Source organism: Brassica napus, chromosome C4 (assembly GCF_020379485.1).
Source record: "Brassica napus cultivar Da-Ae chromosome C4, Da-Ae, whole genome shotgun sequence".
Taxonomy (NCBI): domain Eukaryota; kingdom Viridiplantae; phylum Streptophyta; class Magnoliopsida; order Brassicales; family Brassicaceae; genus Brassica; species Brassica napus.
Window position 1 is genome coordinate 44,229,722 of NC_063447.1, and position 22,412 is coordinate 44,252,133.

The 22,412-nt window shown below is 33.6% G+C and overlaps 1 protein-coding gene and 1 long non-coding RNA gene across 3 annotated transcripts; both read left to right on the plus strand.

Moving 5' to 3' along the window:
- The first annotated feature begins 284 nt into the window (after nt 1-284).
- On the plus strand, nt 285-3,203 carry LOC106347831 (GTPase Der). The gene is made up of 9 exons (XM_013787439.3): nt 285-648; nt 722-1,019; nt 1,090-1,314; nt 1,385-1,635; nt 1,726-1,949; nt 2,023-2,148; nt 2,233-2,418; nt 2,487-2,624; nt 2,710-3,203. The coding sequence occupies exons 1-9, from the start codon at nt 507-509 to the stop codon at nt 3,019-3,021; spliced, it is 1,902 nt and encodes a 633-aa protein (XP_013642893.2). The 5' UTR covers nt 285-506; the 3' UTR covers nt 3,022-3,203.
- Nucleotides 3,204-11,331: 8,128 nt separating this feature from the next.
- LOC106424226 lies at nt 11,332-19,983 on the plus strand. 2 transcript variants are annotated; one of them, XR_007322522.1, is made up of 4 exons: nt 11,332-11,827; nt 11,908-12,154; nt 12,244-12,393; nt 19,208-19,983. It is a non-coding gene; the product is annotated as an uncharacterized LOC106424226 (long non-coding RNA). The 2 variants fall into 2 exon arrangements; XR_001284827.3 differs by lacking the exon at nt 19,208-19,983 and having other exon boundaries at nt 11,351-11,827; nt 12,244-12,583.
- The last annotated feature ends 2,429 nt before the right edge of the window (nt 19,984-22,412 follow it).

A 22,412-nucleotide genomic window follows, 5' to 3' on the forward strand; every position in this document is an offset into this window, starting at 1 on the left:
TTTTTATTTCTTATTAAATATTGTGTTATTCAATTTAGGAAAATTTCATGATAATGATATCTAAAAGAAATTTAATAGGAAATTATTATAGAAGTTTAAGGAACCAATAAATGACTTTCTCTATTTATATGATAAATAAATAGTTTGTTTTCATATTTTTTAGTCAAGTTTTTATTTTCATGTACAAAGAATCAAAAAGTTTATGAGATTTAGAAGAATGGATTTCCATCAAATTTATTTGCATTTTTTAAAAATATAAAACAGAAAATAGACAAATGGATTTATTTTCAGTCGTCTTCGCATCTTTTAGTTTGGCCACAAGAAGCAAAGGCAGTCGTCGTTTCAGGTTTAGGGTTTTAGGTGTCACAAAACTCTCTCTTTCTCATTTTCGATTTTTCCTAATTGAATCACTTTTATGAACCCCTCTCCTCACCAAATGCAAAGCCTTTCACTCCCTCGCGTGTGTGTATAAAGCTTGAACCGGAATATTATCTCCGCCTGCTCCGATGTCTCAGTCACTAATTCGAGCAATCTCATCTCGCAAGAACCAATTGGGTTTTGGGTTCTTCTCCAGATTCTCTAATTCGCGCCACTTTCACTCCCAATGGCCAATCACTACTCCCAAATGCTCCACACATTCATCTTTAGGTAAAAAGTTTCATCTTTTTCTATCAAACAAATCCAAAGTCGTTCCCTTTTTCTTAAACCTCTCTCTTCTCAGGAAGTTTTGTTACCGGTTCTAGACGGTTTTCCGGTAACTTGATCCCTGAGCTGAATCACACTTGCTTAGTCCGACAGACAAATGGGTTTTGTTCGGTCTCTTTGAACGAAGTATCTGACTCAAATCTTGTTAATGAGGGAGATAACATCGATATAGAGGATGTTGGAGCTTTGGATAAGAAGAAGCCAGTGGTTGTTTACAAGAAACCTATTGACTTCACCAAAATCGACGCCAAGCTACTTCCCACTGTGATGATCATTGGCCGACCAAACGTTGGCAAATCTGCCTTGTACAACCGGTTAGTTTTCTTGCTTAGATGTATACTGTTTTGATATGGGTACGTTGTTGATTGATTGTTGTTGATTCAGATTGATTCGGAGGAGGGAGGCTTTAGTTTACAACACTCCAGATGATCATGTCACTAGGGATATAAGAGAAGGGATTGCCAAGTTGGGTGACTTGAGGTTCAATGTCTTGGACTCTGCTGGTATTGAGACCGAAGTTTCTTCTGGTACTATTCTTGGTCGAACCACATCTATGACCGCTAATGTTCTTGCAAGGACTCAGTTCGCAGTTCTTATCATCGACGTTAGGTGAGACCTTTCTTAATCTCAGTTTGTAATCAACTAAGCTGATGTTAGTGCTTTAATTCTATTTCTGTAGGGCGGGTTTGCATCCACTGGATTTAGAAGTTGGTAAATGGCTGAGAAAGCATGCTCCACAGATTAAGCCTATAGTAGTAATGAACAAATCGGAGTCTATAGGTGAATCTCTTGCTGAAGTTGCTTCTGAGGCTCTTGCGCTTGGATTCGGTGAGCCTACTGCTATCTCGGCTGAGACAGGACTTGGGATGACAGCACTTTACGAAGTTCTCCATCCTTTACTAGAGGATTACATGGTCCAAACCTTAAACGGTAAATAAAACTGTATCAAGAATCACTTGACTAGAAGAAGCTGCTTCTTTGATTCTCTCTCTTTACTGAACCTCGTAGTCGTATATTCAGATAGATGCAGTCAAGATGATGTTACAAGTGATGAGAATCTCTCTGAAGAAGACGAGTCCAAGTTGCCGCTGCAGTTAGCTATTGTGGGCAGGCCTAACGTTGGGAAATCAACATTGCTAAATGCATTGTTGGAAGAAGAGCGTGTGTTGGTGGGTCCAGAAGCTGGTCTCACTAGGGATGCTGTGAGAGTTCAGTTCGAGTTTCAGGGCAGGACCGTCTATATGGTACGTTTACAGATTCTCAATTTTCTTCTTCTCTTACACAAGTTATCGATCACTTCGTTTGATGTTTCTTAAGGTTGACACTGCTGGTTGGTTGGAGAGAACAGAGCGAGACAAAGGACCAGCTTCTTTAAGTATAATGCAATCAAGAAAGAGTTTGATGCGTGCACATATAGTCGCTTTAGTTCTCGATGCTGAAGAGGTTCTGTCATATTCAAACATAGTTGCCTTCTTTCTTTTGCACACCTAAAGCGATATCATGTGTTTTTGTTTTCGCAATGTACAGATCATCAAATCTCAACGCAGTATGACACATTCAGAAGTAGTTATAGCCAGACGGGCTGTAGAAGAAGGACGTGGTTTAGTCGTTATCGTTAACAAAATGGATTGTCTAAGAGGGAAACAAAACTCTGAGATGTACAAGAAAATCAAAGAAGCTGTTCCAATTGAAGTTCAGACAGTTATCCCACAGGTAATTTGATTGATCTTTTGTTAAATCTCGAGGTTCTTGAGTGATGAGAAAATTATCTTTGGTCACAGATAACAGGAATCCCGGTTGTGTTTATCTCTGCACTAGAGGGAAGAGGACGTCTACAAGTAATGAACGAAGTCATTGGCACATACGAGAGATGGTGTTCAAGACTTTCCACTGGTCGCCTCAACCGCTGGTTAATTAAGGTCTGCACTTATCAATGGATTTAGACTATAGAAAAAATGTGACATCATGAGTTGTCTAATCGTTTTGTTATGTGTGTTGAGTTAGGTAATGAGCCGACATTCTTGGAAAGACTTTGCTTCGCAGCCAAAGATCAAGTTCTTCACTCAGGTGAAAGCTCGACCGCCAACTTTTGTGGCGTTTCTGACCGGTAAAACGCAGTTACTGGAGAGCGACATAAGGTTCTTGACTAAATCATTGAAAGATGACTTCGATTTAGGAGGGACTCCTATTCGAATCATACAACGGTCTGTTCTTCGGACTAGTCCCTCTGGTAAAAGCAGCGGTGGAACCGCTAACCGCACTGGTGGTCCTGCAAGGCAAAGAACCACCTCAGACAAACGGACCGTTTCGGTTTAAGAACTCGTTATAACTAAAGAAATAATTCCTTTTTTTTTTCTTTTCAAGAAATAATTCCTATATCAACTAGTTTTGTTATATTTGGTGTTATGTATCCTGTTTCTTACTATAATACTTGTTATATACGTGCTATCCCTCAACCCTTGGCACTCTTGTTAATGTTATGCTACGATTCTCTGTTACAACGGATGTGAAAAGATGATGGGGAAACAGACGAAAAAATAAATTGTTATGTCCACAGCTTATTCAGAGTACAATATAAATTATAAAAACACAAAATATGAGTATGCAAACAACGTTCTAAAACTTTAGAGCTGACGTACATGCGGCCTTTAGATAAGTTTGGTTAAGCATAATACCACGGTCCAGCGAGATCTCTGACTGACTAAAGCTACCGGGTCATGCCAGATCTAAGGCATCTTGTCCTTAAACAAAGATTAAGTATGTTTCAAGACAAAAATCTATAAACAACTGAAGCAAAAGGTATGAAGAAAAACTAAACAAAAAATCATAATCAATGATATCAGACCTATTCTGTAGAAGTTGGATAGCGTACACACTCAACATTATGATCACAACAAGATTATTCGTACCGTTCCTTCAGATCTGAAGTTTAGGGTTACTCTTGTCCTGCATAGGAACTCTGAGAAAAATAGTTCAAGAACACTTTACTTATCACACTACAAGAAAACACATGCTTTATGAGGAAATTTAACGAGCAAAAACAATCCTCGTAAATTTACGTCGATTTTATGAGGAATTTACGTGGAAAACTAAAGTCATCGTTATTTCCTCGTAACTTAGCGGCAAAAGTGTTTCGTCGTAAAGTGGATGTAATTTGACGAGTATTTTACGAGGAAAAACTATTTCCTCGTAAATACGACGTAAACTTAGCGTGTTATTTACGAGGAAATAGTTTACGTGTATTTAGCGAGGAAATTTTGAATCCACCAACTTTGTAGGTGTTACACGTTTTTTTTTTGCCACCTAATTAATTTTCGTCGTAAATTCATAGGAAAATTACAACTACCAGATTCGAAATTTCCTATAAATATGGATGTTTGAACATCATTTTAAACACACCAACAACAAAAAACGTGAAAGAAAAAAAATGGCTGGCTCCGGGACTATTTACGAGTTGCGGAAGTGGATGTATATGCATAGAGATGCTAACGGGAGAGTGACGAAAGAATACCTTGCGGGTCTGGAGACATTTATGCATCAAGCAGATTCAACACCGCTCTCCCAAGAAAGTGGTAAGATGTTTTGTCCTTGTCGGAAATGCAACAATTCGAAACTGGCAAACCGTGAAAATGTTTGGAAGCATTTAATAAATAGAGGTTTCACGCCAAATTATTATATCTAGTTTCAACATGGAGAAGGTTTTAATTATGATCAGAATGAAGCTAGTAGTAGTAATAGCAATTTTCAGGAAAAAAACCGGTTGATCATCACTTGCATAATGAACATAGTTACCATCAGGAGGAGATGGTAGATTATGATAGGGTTCATGATTTGGTAGCTGATGCATTCGTAGCTCAGGATGAAGATGAAGAACCTAATATAGATGCAAAAAAGTTTTACGAAATGTTAAACGCGGCGAATCAACCACTTTACAGTGGTTGTAGAGAAGGTCTCTCTAAATTGTCGTTAGCTGCTAGAATGATGAATATTAAAACTGATCACAATCTACCTGAAAGTTGCATGAACGAATGGGCAGACTTTTTTAAAGAGTATTTTCCGGAAGACAATGTGTCTGCTGATTCTTATTATGAGATTCAGAAACTGGTTTATAGTCTTGGGTTGCCTTCGGAGATGATAGATGTTTGCATCGACAACTGCATGATCTATTGGGGAGATGATGAGAAGCTAGAAGAATGTCGATTCTGCAAGAAGCCACGATTCAAGCCGCAAGGACGGGGACGTAATAGGGTACCGCACCAAAGGATGTGATACCTACCAATTACAGACAGATTGAAAAGATTGTATCAATCAGAGCAGACTGCTGGAAAGATGAGATGGCATGCCGAGCATACTCAGACGGATGGTGAGATGACTCATCCATCAGATGCAAGAGCCTGGAAACATTTCAACAAAGTATATTCGGATTTCGCTAGCAATAGCCGGAATGTGTATCTCGGACCATGCACAGATGGATTTAGTCCGTTCGGAATGTCAGGGAACAGATAAATGAAGTCGAGGAACCTGAACAAGAAATTGATGACATCCTTCTCATTGATCCGCATAATCACGAATACGAAGATCTTACCGATGATGCCACAGACGAAGCTGTTGAAGACGAGTTTAATGAAAATGATGATGTTTCTAGTGATGACGAGAATGTTGATGTATCCGATTGATGTATTTGTTTTATGAATAAGAAGTGGGAGTTTATTTTATGAATAAGATAATGTGGGGTTTGTTTTATGAATAAGGTAATGTGAGAGTTTGTTTTATGAATAAGCAAATGTGGAAATTGTGGTTTGGAATGGAAATAAAGATGGGGTTTGGAATATATGAAGTAGAAAATAAGGAATATGGGGTTTGGGGTTTGGGGTTTCGGATTCTAGGGATTTAAACATAACACTCGTTAATTCCACGTAAGTAAAAATCGTCGTAAAGGACTCGTAAGCCAACGAGGAAATAACGACGAAATATAAAAATAAAGAACGCGGGGCTCGTTAATTCCACGTAAGCACAAATCGTCGTAAAGACCACGTATGAGAAATCGTCGTAAATACCACGTATGAGCAATCGTCGTAAAGGACTCGTAAGCCAACGAGGAAATAACGACGAAATTTAAAAATAAAGATGGGGTTTGGAATATATGAAAATAAGGAATATGGAGTTTGGGGTTTCGGATTTGGGGTTTGGGGTTTCAGGTTTGGGGTTTGGGGTTTGGGGTTTAGGGGTTTCGGATTTTAGGGATTTAAACATAATACTTGTTAATTCCACGTAAGCAGAAATCGTTGTAAATACCACGTAAAAGGATTTAAACAAAACACTCGTTAATTCCAAATCGTCGTAAAGACCACGTAGGATGAAATCGTCGTAAATACCACGTAAGCAGAAATCGTCGTAAATACCTCGTAGTGTAAAAACTAGAAAAAAAGGAAAAGGAGAAAAGTACCAGATTAACATTTGGCATGACTTCCAGCAATTATAATACGTAAGTCTCGCCCACATGAATTCTAATATCTTCTCCTTTTCCTATTTTTTTCAAATTTTTATAATTTGAATAGGATTTTGCTTAGGAATGTGATTTGAGATAGGGTGTGATTTGGGAGTTTGTGTGTGGTTTGAGAATGAGAGTTGTGGGTATATTTATAGGAAAGCAAGACTCGTTAATTCCACGTAAGCAAAATCGTCGTTAATATCTCGTATATAAAAACAAGGGCATTTGTGATTCCTCGCAATTTCCTCGTATTGAAAAACACAGGTCTTTGTAACTGCTCGCTATTTCGTCGTAACCTTACGAGGAATTTGCGACGATATGTAATCTTATATATACCCCCGAGCGCTCACTCTTTCTTTCCTCTCTACTTCCTCTCCACTTCCTCTCCATTTCGTAGCAATGGTAAACCTCTCTAATTCCTCTCTAATTTGGTTAGTTTAGGATAGATTAGGTGGTTAGTATAGGGAATTTAGATAGGTTTACGGATTTTATGTTATTTAGTGTTTATTAAGTGGATAATGTTGGAAAATATACTGTTGATGTTAATTTTAAAAATTTAATTTTTTTTCCAGGTTCGAAAAAGAAGACTTACTGCCCATTACAGAGAGATCTTCGGTGAGCCGGATAGTCGTTTAGACCCGGCCTCTTCTTCAGCTCCTGGTTCTTCGGGTCAGGAAACTGTCCCCGAGACTCAGTACACTCAGAGAGTCTCTGGGTCTACTTCTTCTAGTGCACCATCGGCTCCTCATGTGCCTTCCCCGATGGCTCATCCGACGATGCCTCCTCATGTGCTTCCTCCGATGGCACCTCCGATGGCCGCCGATAATCATCCCTATTTGATGGTGCCTCTGAGTGTTCCTTACTCGCAGTACACTGTAGAGGACATTCTCCGTCTGCCAGGCAGAGAAGGTTTACCAGTCATCGACCCCGACCGACCGGACGGAACTTTGTGGTATGTTGCATTAATTTTTTTTTTAATTCGTTTAAAATTCTTTTATAACATTAAAATATAATTTATATTTTAAATTTGTATTTTCCAGGTGGGGGGTTGACGGATGTCTTGCATCGGACGTAACCGACACGATCAAAGGTTACTTCTGCATGGCACATCCGTACTGGAGTAAGACGCCTCACTACGTCAGAAAGACGTGGTTTAAAATTTACGCTGTAAGTTTCTATTAATTAATTATATATACTTTAATTTTTTCATGATTTATATATATACGTTCTAAGAAACTAATTGTTAATTTATTTTTTCCAACATCAAAAATATAATTGGGCCTTGGGATCACTGAGAGGGTGAGGAAGATGTTTAACGCGAAGACGAAAGTTCGCTTGTTGGACACGGTCTCCAACTGGAAGGGTGACTGGATCGTGAAGGGATATGAGCGTGGCAAACCTGCTGAGCTCACCACGGATGTGTGGGATGGCCTCATCCGTTATTTGCGTCTTCTTGATTCCATTAGAATCGCCCAGGCTTGCTCTAACTCCCGTAACACAGTCGATGAGCACGGAAACGGGCCGATGCTTCACACTACGGGCCAAAAACCCCACGCCGGTGTCCGTTTGGAAATGGTAATTAAATATTTAATTAAATAAAATTTTTAATATATATATTTTTATTCTAACTTTCTTAAATGTTTTTTAGGCCAAAGAGACGGGACATCTTCCGTCTCTTATGGAACTTTACGAGAGGACCCACAAGAATAAGACAGACGTATTTGTAGATGGCAAGTCCGAGCAAATCTACAACGACATGGTTGCTCGGGTTGAAGACCGCCAGACCCAGCTGACCCAGCAGTCTACCGACGGATTACCCGTCACCTATCCACACTTGAAGTGAAAAATTTTCAAAAATTTTAATTTTTTATTATTCATTTAATATAACTTTAAATTTTTACTAACAATATTTATTTTTTTTGTTTTTAAGGTTGTCCCTAAAAAAAAGGGACGGACGTTGGGGATTGGTTCCGTCAACGATGTTCCGATAGCGACATCGTCTTATGGTCAGCGACGGGATGATGAAGTCACTGAGCTGCGTAACGAGTTGGCCGCGACAAAATCTCGTATGGGTGAAGTCGAGGGCTTCTTGGACGTTATAGCGGCCAAAAATTCGGAATGGGAGTCCATGTTGAGGAACATGCGACAACAACATCCCATTCGAGGTGAGTCATCCGACGTACATAACGAAGCGGATGTTACGAGGAGGAGTGATGAATTCTACCAGGCGATGAACGACCCTTAGTTTTTTTTTTTCCGGTTGTTGTATTATAAATTCAAAACTTATTTATATATAAAATATTTTTGTATTGATTTATTTTTATTTTAAATTATAATTTTATTAATAAATTAAATAATTTTAATTATTTTTTATTTATATTTTTAAATTCTGTAAAATAATAAAAACGAAGTAAATTCGTAGCTAATGTACGACCTATTTACGTGGAAACCTTACGAGGAAATGACGAGAAATAATAAACGAGTATTTTACGAGAAAACATTTACGAGAAAATAACGAGGAAAGATAAACGAGTATTTTACGAGGAAATACTTTCGTGGTAGTTACGTGTATTTTGCGAGGAAACACTTTCAAAGTATTTACGTGTAGTTCACGAGGAACTCGTTTCGAGGTATTTCCGAGAAATATAGCGACCTACTTACGTGGAATATTTACGTGGTTTTTACGACGAAATGATCTACTTCTTCTTTACGACGAAATATATTTCTCGCTAAGTTACAACGAATTAGCGAGGAAATATGTGTTACGACGGATGAGTAACGAGCAAACGTGGTTCCTCGCTAAATCGTCGTAAAGCCTCTTTTACGACAAACTCACGAGAAAAACCGCCCTCGTTAAGATTATGTTTTCTTGTAGTGTCAAACTTTCAAAATCTTATGATCTTATCGTAATTTATCAAACTGGAGATAAGTATTATGAAACAGCTCATGTAAAAAACGAATAATTCAAGTAATTATTTCATAGAGATCCACGACATGGTACATACATATGACATCCTTATAGTATTTAACGCATATATAGTATACAAAGTCGTGATTATTATTTCCACACACTCTGATGTTTACTTCTTGCGCAGATCCTCGAAGTAGCCTTTGGGGTTCTTTTCAAATGAGTTCCTGGAAATACGACGACCATTTCCTCCCGGAGCCCTCATCGTCGGGCCAGACTTCATCCATAAGAGGGCTATAACCAGTGCTAGTACGAGGCCAATGACTTTTGTTTGAGTATCGAAATACTCCAAGATCATCTTGATATGTGATGAAAGCTTCTTTTTTTTTTCTTTTTTCTTGATTGGTTAGTTGATGAATGGGTGTATTCATCAGTTTATAAAGCTGTGATGTGTGTGTGATTCAATTCAATCCCAAAGCCGACAAAGTCTCTTTAACTTTGTTAGTAGTTGTTACAGCGTTAGTATAAAGCACATAAGGTGGGTCAGGACTCGGAATACATGATGTCTAATGGCTGGCACTAACATTATAAAAGAAAGATGCTCACCATCCTTTTACTTTTGTTTTACTTTTTTAAATTCTTAAAAAATTTAAAATACATATATATATATTAACTTTTATAAATGAATAGTAAGTTAAATTTTCTAAAAGCTTGTCTAGCAATTCTAAAATTAGAATTCTGCAATACTTGCGCTTGCAAGACATAACATCGCCTTATGATAGGAACATAGAAGATCATAAGATGTTCCAAATCAATATCGATCTTTCAGATGCATGCAGGGGCGGACCCAGCCTTTGATGGGGTGCGGCACGTGCCACAGGCTAAATTATAAAAGTTCTTCTACAAAATATTTTATGGATGAATGATTCAGCTCATTTGGCTTAAAAGACTTATTAGTGCCCCAGTATAACTCTTGTTCGAATCCTTGAGCTTTTTCTTTTTTGTTTTCCAATTTTTTTTTACACAATTAATATTTTAGTCACTTTTTCGTAAAACTAATTTTCTTTTCTCCTACGCAATATATTCTTTTTCTTTTGTTAATGTTAGTTTTTACCTTTTATAAAATAAAAAGGTTCTTTATTTATGTTTTACTTAACGAGTATTTGTGACTATAATTAAAAAAATTGCAATAAAATTATGTATGGTATATAATTACGTAATATTACTCAACACTATTCAACATTATGAAAATTATTTACATTTTTAGTTGATTCAAGTTTTTAAAATAAAATGTAAAATATTAAAGTAATGTAATTTTTAATCGTAATATAATCTAATATAAATTAGTATACTACAAAATTTTTAAATAATCTAATTTTCAAATTTATAGTTATATTTCAATATATACAAAATAAAATTTATATAAAAAATAATATATATATTGTGCCCCACGTTAAATAACTTTCTGGATCCGTCCCTGGATGCATGTAAGAATTTTTATCAACAATCAACACATCGGATATTCACCATATATGATGATATATCAAATATGCAAGATAGACTAATATATCTATAAAATTATTTTTATATTGTTGAAATAAAGTAATGGCGAATTTTGTTTCCAGACGACCATATTATAAAAAATAGTATGGCGGTAATTAATAAATCAAATTATTTTGTTTCAAAAATGTCCAAAAGTAGATATTTTCATAGTATCTACTCATCTATTAGCTATCCATCCACGGAATGGTCCATCCATGCGTTTCCTAATGTTGCCCATCCAAGAACTATTCAGCTGCCCATCCACGAACTATTCAGCTGACCACCCACGAACTGTGAGAATAGAGAGTAAATGAAGCGATAATCGTGGAGAATAAGAGTCTGGTCGAGTGAAACAATATAAAAGATAAAAGATAGTTAGTTTGGCTAAGGGAGTGTGGGCGAGAGAATGATTAGATTATGGAGAGTTTGTCTGAGTGTTGGATAGTGTTCTTGAGAGATTGAAGAGTGTAGAGACTAGAGTAACTAGAGAATGGGCGAAAAAGAAAGTTATTCTTGCTTGAATAAAACACTTACAAGAAGAGTACATAAGTAGCCAAACAAATACAAATCATTAAAAAATTCTCAAAAATTCAACTTAATTTTACTTTATTACCATTAAATAGAATTCAAAATCCAAAACAAAACAAATCTAATTATATAAAAAGATGTTGCTTCTCTCCTGTGATGCCACATAGGATTACAGGTCACAAAGTCGTTTATTCAGAAGCTGCCATCTGTCCAGAGAAGCAAACGCACCGTTTCATTTATTTCTCTTATGATGGGCTTTGACCCATTTGTAGACAGAAAATCTTACCTGAAAAAAACGACGCTTCCGTCTACACTTTTTGCCGTCAAAGTTCTTCATCTGTTCATCTACCTGCGAGAAAAAGTTGAGGCGTTACTTTTTGCCGAAACGGAATAAAGCTGAACCCAATCGTCGTCATTAACACACACATTAACCAAAGCTCTCCATTCCTTCCACGATTTATCAATGAATACATCTTCCAATTATAAAAAATGTTCTATAAAAATTCTTCAGTTCAAGCTTCTAATTAATGGTCTCTGATGTTCGACTTCAAACAAGGATCCTACAAGAATATTTAGACACAAAATCTGAAACCGAGGAAGATGAAGAACTGAGACTTACCCAGAATCAAGATCGTTCTTAAAACAAAATCGTAGTAAGCCCTTTTCTCAGATCTTGCAATTGTTCTTCACTGATATTTTTCTCACAGTCGTCTTTAACGTGGCATGTCACTAGAGCGAGATGGAGGGCGACGGAGCAAGCGGAGACGGAGTAAGTGGAGGAGAGAAAGGAAGCAAGTGGCGAAGAGCGACAGAGCAAGGGCGGAGAGCGATGGAACAAGCGGCGTTGAGCTGATGGAGCAAGTGACGGAGAGAGCGAGATGGACAGCCATGGAACAAGCGACGGAGAGTGAGACAAGAGATAGAACAGGCAATCGTTGCAGTTCAATGGTACAAGGGTGGTTGATAGGCTCTCAGACAGGGTGAGTTTATAAGAGCTGGAATTTTTTTTTGGTGCAGAAAAGGGAATGAAGGATTGTGTTTATGTTGATTTTTTTTTTTACAAAATTAGGTTCATGCTTTCAAAGTTTCTGTACATTAAGGGGTGAAAGTTCATGTGGAGGAGTCTGACATGACTAGATAACTTCTCATGAGGATGTTGCTCAGTTTCGAAGGCCTCCAAACAACAGAGAAAGCTAGAGTATAACACGATGATGCAGAGGTTAGTGTTTCATTTCCTGCATTTTTTCATCTGTCTGCATCATAATCTATGTCTACACGTTAAAAATGTCAACAACAGTGGTGAACGATATGTATCACCTACTTATTACTAATGAGTTGCAATGACATGATTGGTGACTTTGGTAGATATACATTGGGATTTTATTTATAAATTTTGTTCAGTTAATTGATATCGTAGAGCCTTCAGTTTCTATACATAGTTACATACAGATTTGAAAAATTTATGTCTAACAAAACAAACATTCGGTGAGAAAGAAAACATTACCTCGGGTTGAATCACTCATTATTCCATACATATCTAACAAGTAACAAGGCAAACTGTGTCGCCGTGATCTCTTACCTTAAAATATAGCCTCCTTGAAACTATTTACAGTAACTTCACCAAAATTTTTGGTCCTTAGTTACTTTAAACCGTCGAGTATATGGTTGCAGATTTTCTTTACACGGCAAATAAGAGTTTTCCAGATCACACAGGGCAGGCAACAACAAAAGTAAATGCGTGTAAAAGAAAGAACAAGTAATGGATCTATAAAGGTTTTTTTTATAAAACAAATGGATATATTCACATTTGGCTTCTAAAACATTTCATTGCATACTCTAAACATCTTTAGTAAGTTTCTCCACGGTGACAAAAAAAAAAAAGTTTCTCCACACCTAATTTCTCAAGATTCTTTTCCAGAACTGTCACACGTTTAGCTCTAATAGATTATAAAAAAGTTGTACGAATAGTTGCATAAACAAAACATACAAAAAAGTTTTAAACTTCACTGCAACAAAAAACAGAGTTATTGCTTACTGCAATAAAAGATGATAAACTTTGAGCAGGCCTGATCCTAAAGGTCTGATTTGTTTTAAATGGGCATTACATAATACGAATATAAAGATTTAGAAAGGTTTAAAGAAAAAGCTTCAATCAAATGGTAGTTCACATATCGGGATAAGAAACAATAATGGGTAACAACAAATAAATTAATCAGATGACTAATGTTTAAGTAATCCACTATATAAAAAATTAATGGGCAAAGTTTTCAAACAACTATTTTAAATTTTTGTCACACAAAGAGTGTTCAACAAGGAAAATAACCAAAATATATTTTAATAAAGAAGCAAAAACCTCTTCTAGCCATTACTTTATGTATATATATATATATATAAAAGATAATAAAAATAAAAAGAAATACATAAATAAAATAAAAATTTATAGTTTCTGACTATATGTTTTTTAATTTGAATTTTTATAGTTTTTTCAATTTTTCTTCCTGAAAGTGAAAATAGGAAAGATTAATAATACAATCTATACTAATTCAAAAAATACACGACCCCACGTTTTTATTTTATAATGAAAATGTTAATTCAAAATAATAATAGAAAAATGAAATATAAAAAAAATACATAATACACATATTTAAAATCAGAAAAATATACACTATTCTTGCAAAATAGTGAAGAATAATAATAAAATCTATACTAATTCAAAAATACATGACACCACATTTTCATTTTATAATGAAAATGTTAATTCAAAATAATAATAGAAAAATGAAATATAAAAAAAGAAGACATAACACACATATATAAAATAAAATAATACATGTCAATTGGAATAATTATTGCATGCCCTAACATTATTTAAAACATAAAAATAATAAACACTATTCTTGCAAAAGCTTAAATAAAAGTCACTGAAACAAAATATACAATTACATAGTTACATACATCACACGTAAACATAAAAACCTTATAATATGAGAGGATGTAGCTTTCCATACACAAACGTACACTTTCCATATTATGTTCTCCGTTTGTTATAGGCACGCAAGGGAAAACGTACACTTTCCATGTCAAGTTAACCACGTATGATTTCACGGTTTCACCTCAAGCCGTCAAAGCTTCACTGTCACCCTTATTATCAATGAATGTGAACGTCTGTTCGACATGGGAGGTGAACCACAAAATCTATTTACTTTTATAACATTATCATGTTAGGCATAATTCACTACAAGAAAACAGCGTAATTCTGACGGACATTCTGACGGAAAATGAGATCCTCGGAATATTCCGACGAATTTCCGAGGAAATTCCGAGGAAACCCAAAATTTGGGGTTCCTCGGAATTTCCTCGGAATATACCGATGAAATACCGAGGAAATCATATTTCCTCGGAATATTCCGAGGAAATACCGAGGAAATCATATTTCCTCGGAATATACCGATGAAATACCGAGGAAATCATATTTTTCGGAATTTCTATTAATTTATATTGTTCCTCGGAATTTCCTCGGAATATTCCGAGGAAATTCCGAGGAACACATGTTTGGGGTTTCAAAACATCAAATTTTTTTGCCCTATATCATTTCTTATACAAATGCAATGCATACCATTGAGGAAACTTTGTATAGATGATCATAAACCATGAAATAACAAAATTTCAAAACGAATTGTAAGTATTCCCTTTACCGTTCATTAAAGTGTATAAGTGTTTCTCTTATGTTGTGGGGATTTCGTTCATACAATCGGAAAAGTGTTATATAAGTGTTTCACTTAAACAAATTTTTGACTTCATAATCAGTCTAAGACACTTAATAAGGGTTATATAAGTGTTATTCAAACCGCAAAACGTTGTTTTCGGTTTAAAAACCCTACTTCCTCGGAAAAGCCTCGGAATATTCCGAGGAAATTCCGAGGAAAAACAAGTGTTCCTCGGAATTTCCTCGGAATATTCCGAGGCTTTTCCGACGATTAAGGGCTTTGCTTTTAGGGTTTCTGTTTCTTCGGAAAAGCCTCGGAATATTCCGAGGAAATTCCGAGGAACACTTGTTTTTCCTCGGAATTTCCTCGGAATATTCCGAGGCTTTTCCGAGGAAGTAGGGTTTTTAAACCGAAAACAAAGTTTTGCGGTTTGAATAACACTAATATAACCCCTATTAAGTGTCTTAGACTGATTATGAAGTCAAAATTTGTTTAAGTGAAACACTTATATAACACTTTTCCGATTGTATGAACGAAATCCCCACAACATAAGAGAAACACTTATACACTTTAATGAACGGTAAAGGAAATACTTACAATTCGTTTTGAAATTTTGTTATTTCATGGTTTATGATCATCTATACAAAGATTCCTCAATGGTATGCATTGCATTTGTATAAGAAATGATATAGGGCAAAAAAATTTGATGTTTTGAAACCCCAAACATGTGTTCCTCGGAATTTCCTCGGAATATTCCGAGGAAATTCCGAGGAACAATATAAATTAATAGAAATTCCGAAAAAATATGATTTCCTCGGTATTTCATCGGTATATTCCGAGGAAATATGATTTCCTCGGTATTTCCTCGGAATATTCTGAGGAAATTCCGACGGATATTTAAGTGGCCGTCGGAATTTCCTCGGAATATTTTCATTTAACCGGGCAAACAAGCCGCCAAATATTTCGCGAAAATTGAAATTGAAAATACCGAGGAAATTCCGACGGATAGTTTCCGTCGGACCCTAGGTTTTATAGACACGAAACACTTCTTCTTCCCCCATTTCTCTCTTCTTCCTCCGGCGATCTCTCTCTTTTTCCGGCGATCTCCCCCTTCTCTCGCGACGATCTCTCTGGCGAATCCTCTCTATTCCTACACAAATCATGTAAGGACCCTATCCCACTCTCTTAGGTTCTATTTGTTAGGTTTTTAAGTAGATTTGATGATTTTAGAAGTTTTTTGTTAGATTTTTGTTAGGGTGATTGGTTAGGATTGTGATTTGGTTGTGTAATAGGTTTAGAATTGTGATTTGGTTGGATAATTTGTTGTGTTGTATTGATTTAGAACTTTTTTATAAATTTTTTATTATTTTTGTATTTATAAAATCGATTTTGGATTTTACAAAACGTTTTTTGTATATAAATTCAATTTTTGGATTTATAAAAGATGATTTCATATTTATAAAAATATTTATATTTATTAAAACTAATTTTGTATTTATAAAACATTTTTTTGATTTATAAACACTATTTTATTAGTTTTTGTATTTATAAAAACTATTTTGTATTTATAAAAATATGATTTCATATCTATAATTATTTATTTTTATAAAACTAATTTTGTATTTATAAAGCATTTTTTTGTATTTTGTATTTATAGAACATTTTTTTGATTTATAAACACTATTTTATTATTTTTTGTATTTATAAAAACTATTTTTAAATATACAAAACGTTTTTTGTACATAAATTCGATTTTTGGATTTATAAAAGATGATTCATATTTATAAAAATATTTATATTTATTAAAACTAATTTTGTATTTATAAAACAATTTTTTGATTTATAAACACTATTTTATTAGTTTTTGTATTTATAAAAACTATTTTTAAATATAAAAAATGTTTTTTGTATATAAATTCGATTTTTGGATTTATAAAAGATGATTTCATATTTTAAAACTAATTTTGTATTTATAAAACATTTTTTTGATTTATAAACACTATTTTATTATTTTTTGTATTTATAAAAGCTATTTTGTATTTATAAAAAGATGATTTCATATCTATAAAAATATTTATATTTATAAAACTAATTTTGTATTTATAAAACATTTGTTGATTTATAAACACTATTTTATTATTTTTGTATTTATAAAAACTATTTTATTTTTATAAAAAGATGATTTCATATCTATAAAAATATTTATATTTATTAAAACTAATTTTGTATTTATAAAACATTTTTTTTATTTATAAACACTATTTTATTATTTTTTGTATTTATAAAAACTATTTTGTATTTATAAAAAGATGATTTCATATTTATAAAAATATTTATATTTATTAAAACTAATTTTGTATTTATAAAACATTTTTTTGATTTATAAACACTATTTTATTATTTTTTGTATTTATAAAAACTATTTTGTATTTATAAAAAGATGATTTCATATTTATAAAAATATTTATATTTATTATAACTAATTTTGAATTTAAAAAACATTTTTTTTTATTTATAAAAGCTATTTTATTATTTTTTGTATTTTAAATATGTTTTCTATTTCAATTTTAATTTTATATTTTCGAATTTCAATTTAAAAAAATAAATTTATATTTTTTTTTTTAATTTTGGAAATATTCCGAGGAAGTGTATCCCTCGGGATATTCCGACGACATCTTCCTCGGAATATTCCGAGGACTTTCCGACGAACTTGTGGTCCTCGGAATTTCCTCGGAAATTCATTTCCTCGGAATTCCGTCGGAAATTTCCGAGGGATTTCCGAGGAAAAATGAATTTCCGAGGAGTTATTTCCGAGGACTTTTTTCGTCGGTATGTCGTCGGAATAGCGTTATTCCGACGACATACCGACGATTTTTTCCCTCAGTATGTCGCTGTTTTCTTGTAGTGTAAGAGAATTAGAGATCGGTAAACCAATGTTGGATTCGATCGGATAGAAATTCAACAAAGGTTGTGACAAAAAGAAAACGAAGAAATTCAACAAGGGTCGTGAGGACAATTTAAAACACAAAACACAATACTTAAAATGACACATTCATTACCGTATTAGGCGAGTGGTTAAAATTTGTAAAGCCACAAAAATTTAGTAAAATATAATCAGCTGATTGATTATCTATGACGATCAACCGATTTTATGGTTCCAAATGGTGACCGACTGCACCGTACTACCGTGAATAATAAATGACTCTAAATGGTGACCGACTATACTATACTACCGTGAATAATAACGAAAATCCTTATATATACTTATGTATTTGTATTTTTATTATTATTAGAACCGCAACACAGCTGTTTCGTAATTGTTCCGCATGTCATCATTCAAATTTAGAGTATATATATTTTTCTTACAAATATCAATATAACACAAACACAATAAAAGTATACCATCCCGCCCGTAGGGCGGGCCGCCCCTAGTAATCAATAAAGTTTTAGTCTGTAAGTTGATGACGAAAAAAATCAACTTAAGCTTTATTTATTATCAATAAAATTAGGATTTTTTTTTTTTTGATCAACTTTTTTTTTTTTTGATCAACCAATAAAATCAGGATTAAAAATTCAAAATAAACCCCCACTGGACATTATGTTAATACAAGTGGATATTTTACAAGTGGCATTATATTCGGTGACATGCATTATCAGCACACGGACACGTGCCTCAAACAGAGTTATCTTGTACTAAACAAAGATGAAGTATGTTTAAAGACAAAAATCGATAAAACAACTGAAGCAAAAGGTATGAAGAAAAATTAAACAAAAAATCATAGAGAAAATTATTAGAATGTATAAGAAAAATTGGTTTATTACTAGGGTGTTATACTTTTTTTTAAAATGACTAGAGTGTTTGGATACCCCTAGTAAATGACAATAAGTGTTTTTGGTTAGTTTTTTTTTTAATTGAAATTATATTTAAACATTAAATCCACATCACTAATTAAGTATCTACATCAGTAATAGAGAACAATCAACTATCTCTTTAATTACATAACATTGAAAAAAAAAATACAACAACACAGCACAACTTCGTCGAATAACTAAAGGAACCCTAACCGCCTCTTCCCTGAAATCGTCATCGACATTGTGTTTACTCCGTCTTCCTCGAACTAACTCTCTGTCTTGTCTTCTCCGATATCGTCTTCCCCGAAATCTTCGTCTCCAATCGTTTTTACGAAATATTTTTCGCTGTAATCGCCCGAAATCATCTTCTCTGCTGCGTTTTTCGAGTTTGTGGCTGAGTTTTAATTTATGTTGTAGCTTAGTTACTTTTCTTTTACGGCTGGTTTACATATGCAATTTCGTTTATATATGCAGTTGTGGCTGAGTTACTTTCCGCCAATCTCCAAAAACCTATCTATAAGAAGTGTGCATTCTGAGGAGAAAAGACAAATACATTCCAAAAAACACTCAGATCCACAATTGTGGGAAGTATTTAATTAAGTTTGTTTGTGATTTCATACCCATATTTGGATAATCTAATTTTTTTTTCAGATCTGAGTGAGAGAAAATTGAACAAAAAGAAAATGAAGAAGATGAAAAGAAGTGACAGATTCAGCAGAGACGACATAGAGGAGTTCATTGAAGCTTGGATACATGGACGAATACCGGAATGATGCCGAAAACCTGTATTTTTGGTTTTCTATGTAAAAAACATAACTCACCCATGTATTGTGTGTTTGATTTATGCTATGTTTACACTACTCAGCCCTGTCGTTTATATATCTCAGCTGTGTCGTTTACATAACTCAGCCGTACCTCAAACATACCCTACAACTCAGCCGTACCTCAAACATACCCTAAAATCAAAAAAAAAATGTTTAGATAACTCAGCCGTATCGTTTAGATAACTCAGCCGTATCGTTTATATAAATCAACAATACCTCAAACATACCCTAAAATCGGAAAAATGAATTCAAGTACTTTAAGAAGTTATATTGAAAATCATCTTATCAATATCAAGTGAATATAAATCAACTGAATGTGTATAGTTTCTTATACTTCAAGTTGAGACTTTAACTTGATCTTGAGATATATGTTCTCTTACAATCACTTATACAATTCTGACTTACAAGACTCTAACTTTAATCTTTTCTTAAATATAAACCTCAAATCATAAACTATAGAATTATAAAGTTATAAAAATTTAAAGTTTATCTTTGAACTTTAAATCCAATATTTTTATTATTATTTAAAGTTTAAAGTTTAGGTTTAAAGTTTATGTAGTTTTGAGTTAAACTCAAATTTTAATCATTTTAAAAAAATAATCTTTAATTTAAAGTTCCATTTTAAATTTTGATTTAAACCCGTAACTACATTTTTTAAGTTTAAGCAATTTTTAAAACAAATTGAAAAGAACTAAAATTACAAATTATATTGTTTTTTTCATGACCATTGATTGATTTTAGTCTAAGGGTTCAATATTTTATAATGTATTAATATTTAAACTACAAATATTAAATATAAAATTATAATGTTAAATATTTTCAAAACATTATCTCAAACCATATCTATTTCGAACCTTTAACCGTAAACCTTGAACCACATACTTTGACCAATACCATAAAACATTAAACTTCAAATTTTTTTAAAAAATTAATTAATCATCTACCATAAATTCTAACTACAAATGTTAAAACTCTAATATTTTTGTTATTTGAATATATAATCTTAAATCTTAAATCGAAACCCAAAACACTATATACCAAACCCTAAACTCACTCAGTTATATACCCTAAGCTTTAAACTTCATATTTAAACCATACATCAAAAAAATCAACATATAATCATAAAATCCAAGTTTTAAAATTTAAAGCTTTATCAAAAATACACTTTAATATAAAATATAATTTTAACCGTCAAAATTAAAACATTAACCATTGATTGTTTTAATCTAAGGGCTACAAATCCATCTAGTGCTTATCTTCTAACTTCTTTCTCATTGGTTAGATTTTTTAGTACAAGGATTACAATTCTTGACCATTGATTAGTTTTGATCTAATGGTTTAAAATGCATTTTTTCGTCACTTTCTTTCTTCTATTTGACGTCTCCTTCTCCTCTTCTCTTTCCTTCGAGAGTTCTTTACAGTTCCAGATCTTCTTCATCTCTCTCACTTTCTGTCTTGTAAACAAGAGAGATTCATACATTATCATTCATTTCTTATGCCTTAGTATATTTGGTTTGTAAATCTTAGAAGTGAGAGAAGAAGAAACGTCAAAGAAGAAAAGAAGATTGTCGGAGAAAAAAATTAAAGTGTTGAAGAAGACTGGTCTTCGCCGTCGTCACGGATATTGGGCTCGTCGCCATCTATACTTGCCAACGTCGTCCTTGTTTCTGTTTCTCAGATCCATTTTTGCCGGTCTCCATCTTCACCGTAGTCGCCACTACCACCGCTTGTCACCACACTGGTAACCTCTCTCTCGCTCTTTCTCTGTGTTTTGAATTTGTTCTTGTTACTAGAAGAAGCTGGATAAGGCAGATGAACTTGATGGTGGAGGAGATAACAAAACCATTGTGTGGCTTGAAGATGTCAGAGCTCTCGTGGTAACGAGACTGCGGTGGCGAAGGAAGAAGACAATAATGACCTCCCGGCTCTCGTGATATGGAAGAAACACGCGGTAGTTTAGTTAGGTTTAGATTTTGTCGACACGGCTGCAAACTTTTTTGTTTCTAGGTTATAGATTAGGGTTGGTTTATAATTAAACTCAGCCGTAAGGTATGCATAACTCAGCTGTAAGTGTGCATAATTTAGCCGTAACGTATCTGAATGGTATAAGCCAGTCGTAATGTTCCTATAACTCAGCCGTTAAGTGTAATATGTTTCGCGACGTTTCGTATTTGGACGGGAAAAAAATATTTTGGGCTGGAAAAAATCATTCATTCAACTCTGAACACAATATTAAAACTTTAATATTTTCTTAAATTTAAACCTCAAACCCTAAACTATAAAACTATAAAGTTAAAAAAAATTATAAAGTTTATCTTTTGAACACAATATTAAAACTTTAATCTTTTCTTAAATTTGAACCTCAAACCCAAAACTATAGAACTATAAAGTTATAAAAATTATAAACTCAGTCGTAACGTATGCATAACTCAGCCGTAATTTGATTATAACTTAGCCGTAACGTATGCATAACTCAGTTGTAAAGTATGCATAACTCAGCTGTAACGTATCTGAATGGTATAAGCGAGCTGTCCTATAACTCAGCCGTCAAGTGTAATTTGTTTCGCGACGTTTCATATTTTGGGCGGGAACAAACTCATTTCTTCAACTCTGAACACAATATTAAAACTTTAATATTTTCTTAAATGTGAACCTCAAACCTTAAACTATAGAATTATAAAGTTATAAAAATTATAAAGTTAATCATTTGAAAACACTATTAAAACTTAAATCTTTTCTTAAATTTGAACTTCAAACCCTAAAACTATAAAGTTATAAAAATTATAAACTCAGCCGTAACATATGCATAACTCAGCCGTAACGTAAGGATAATTCAGCTATAACGTATGTGTTGG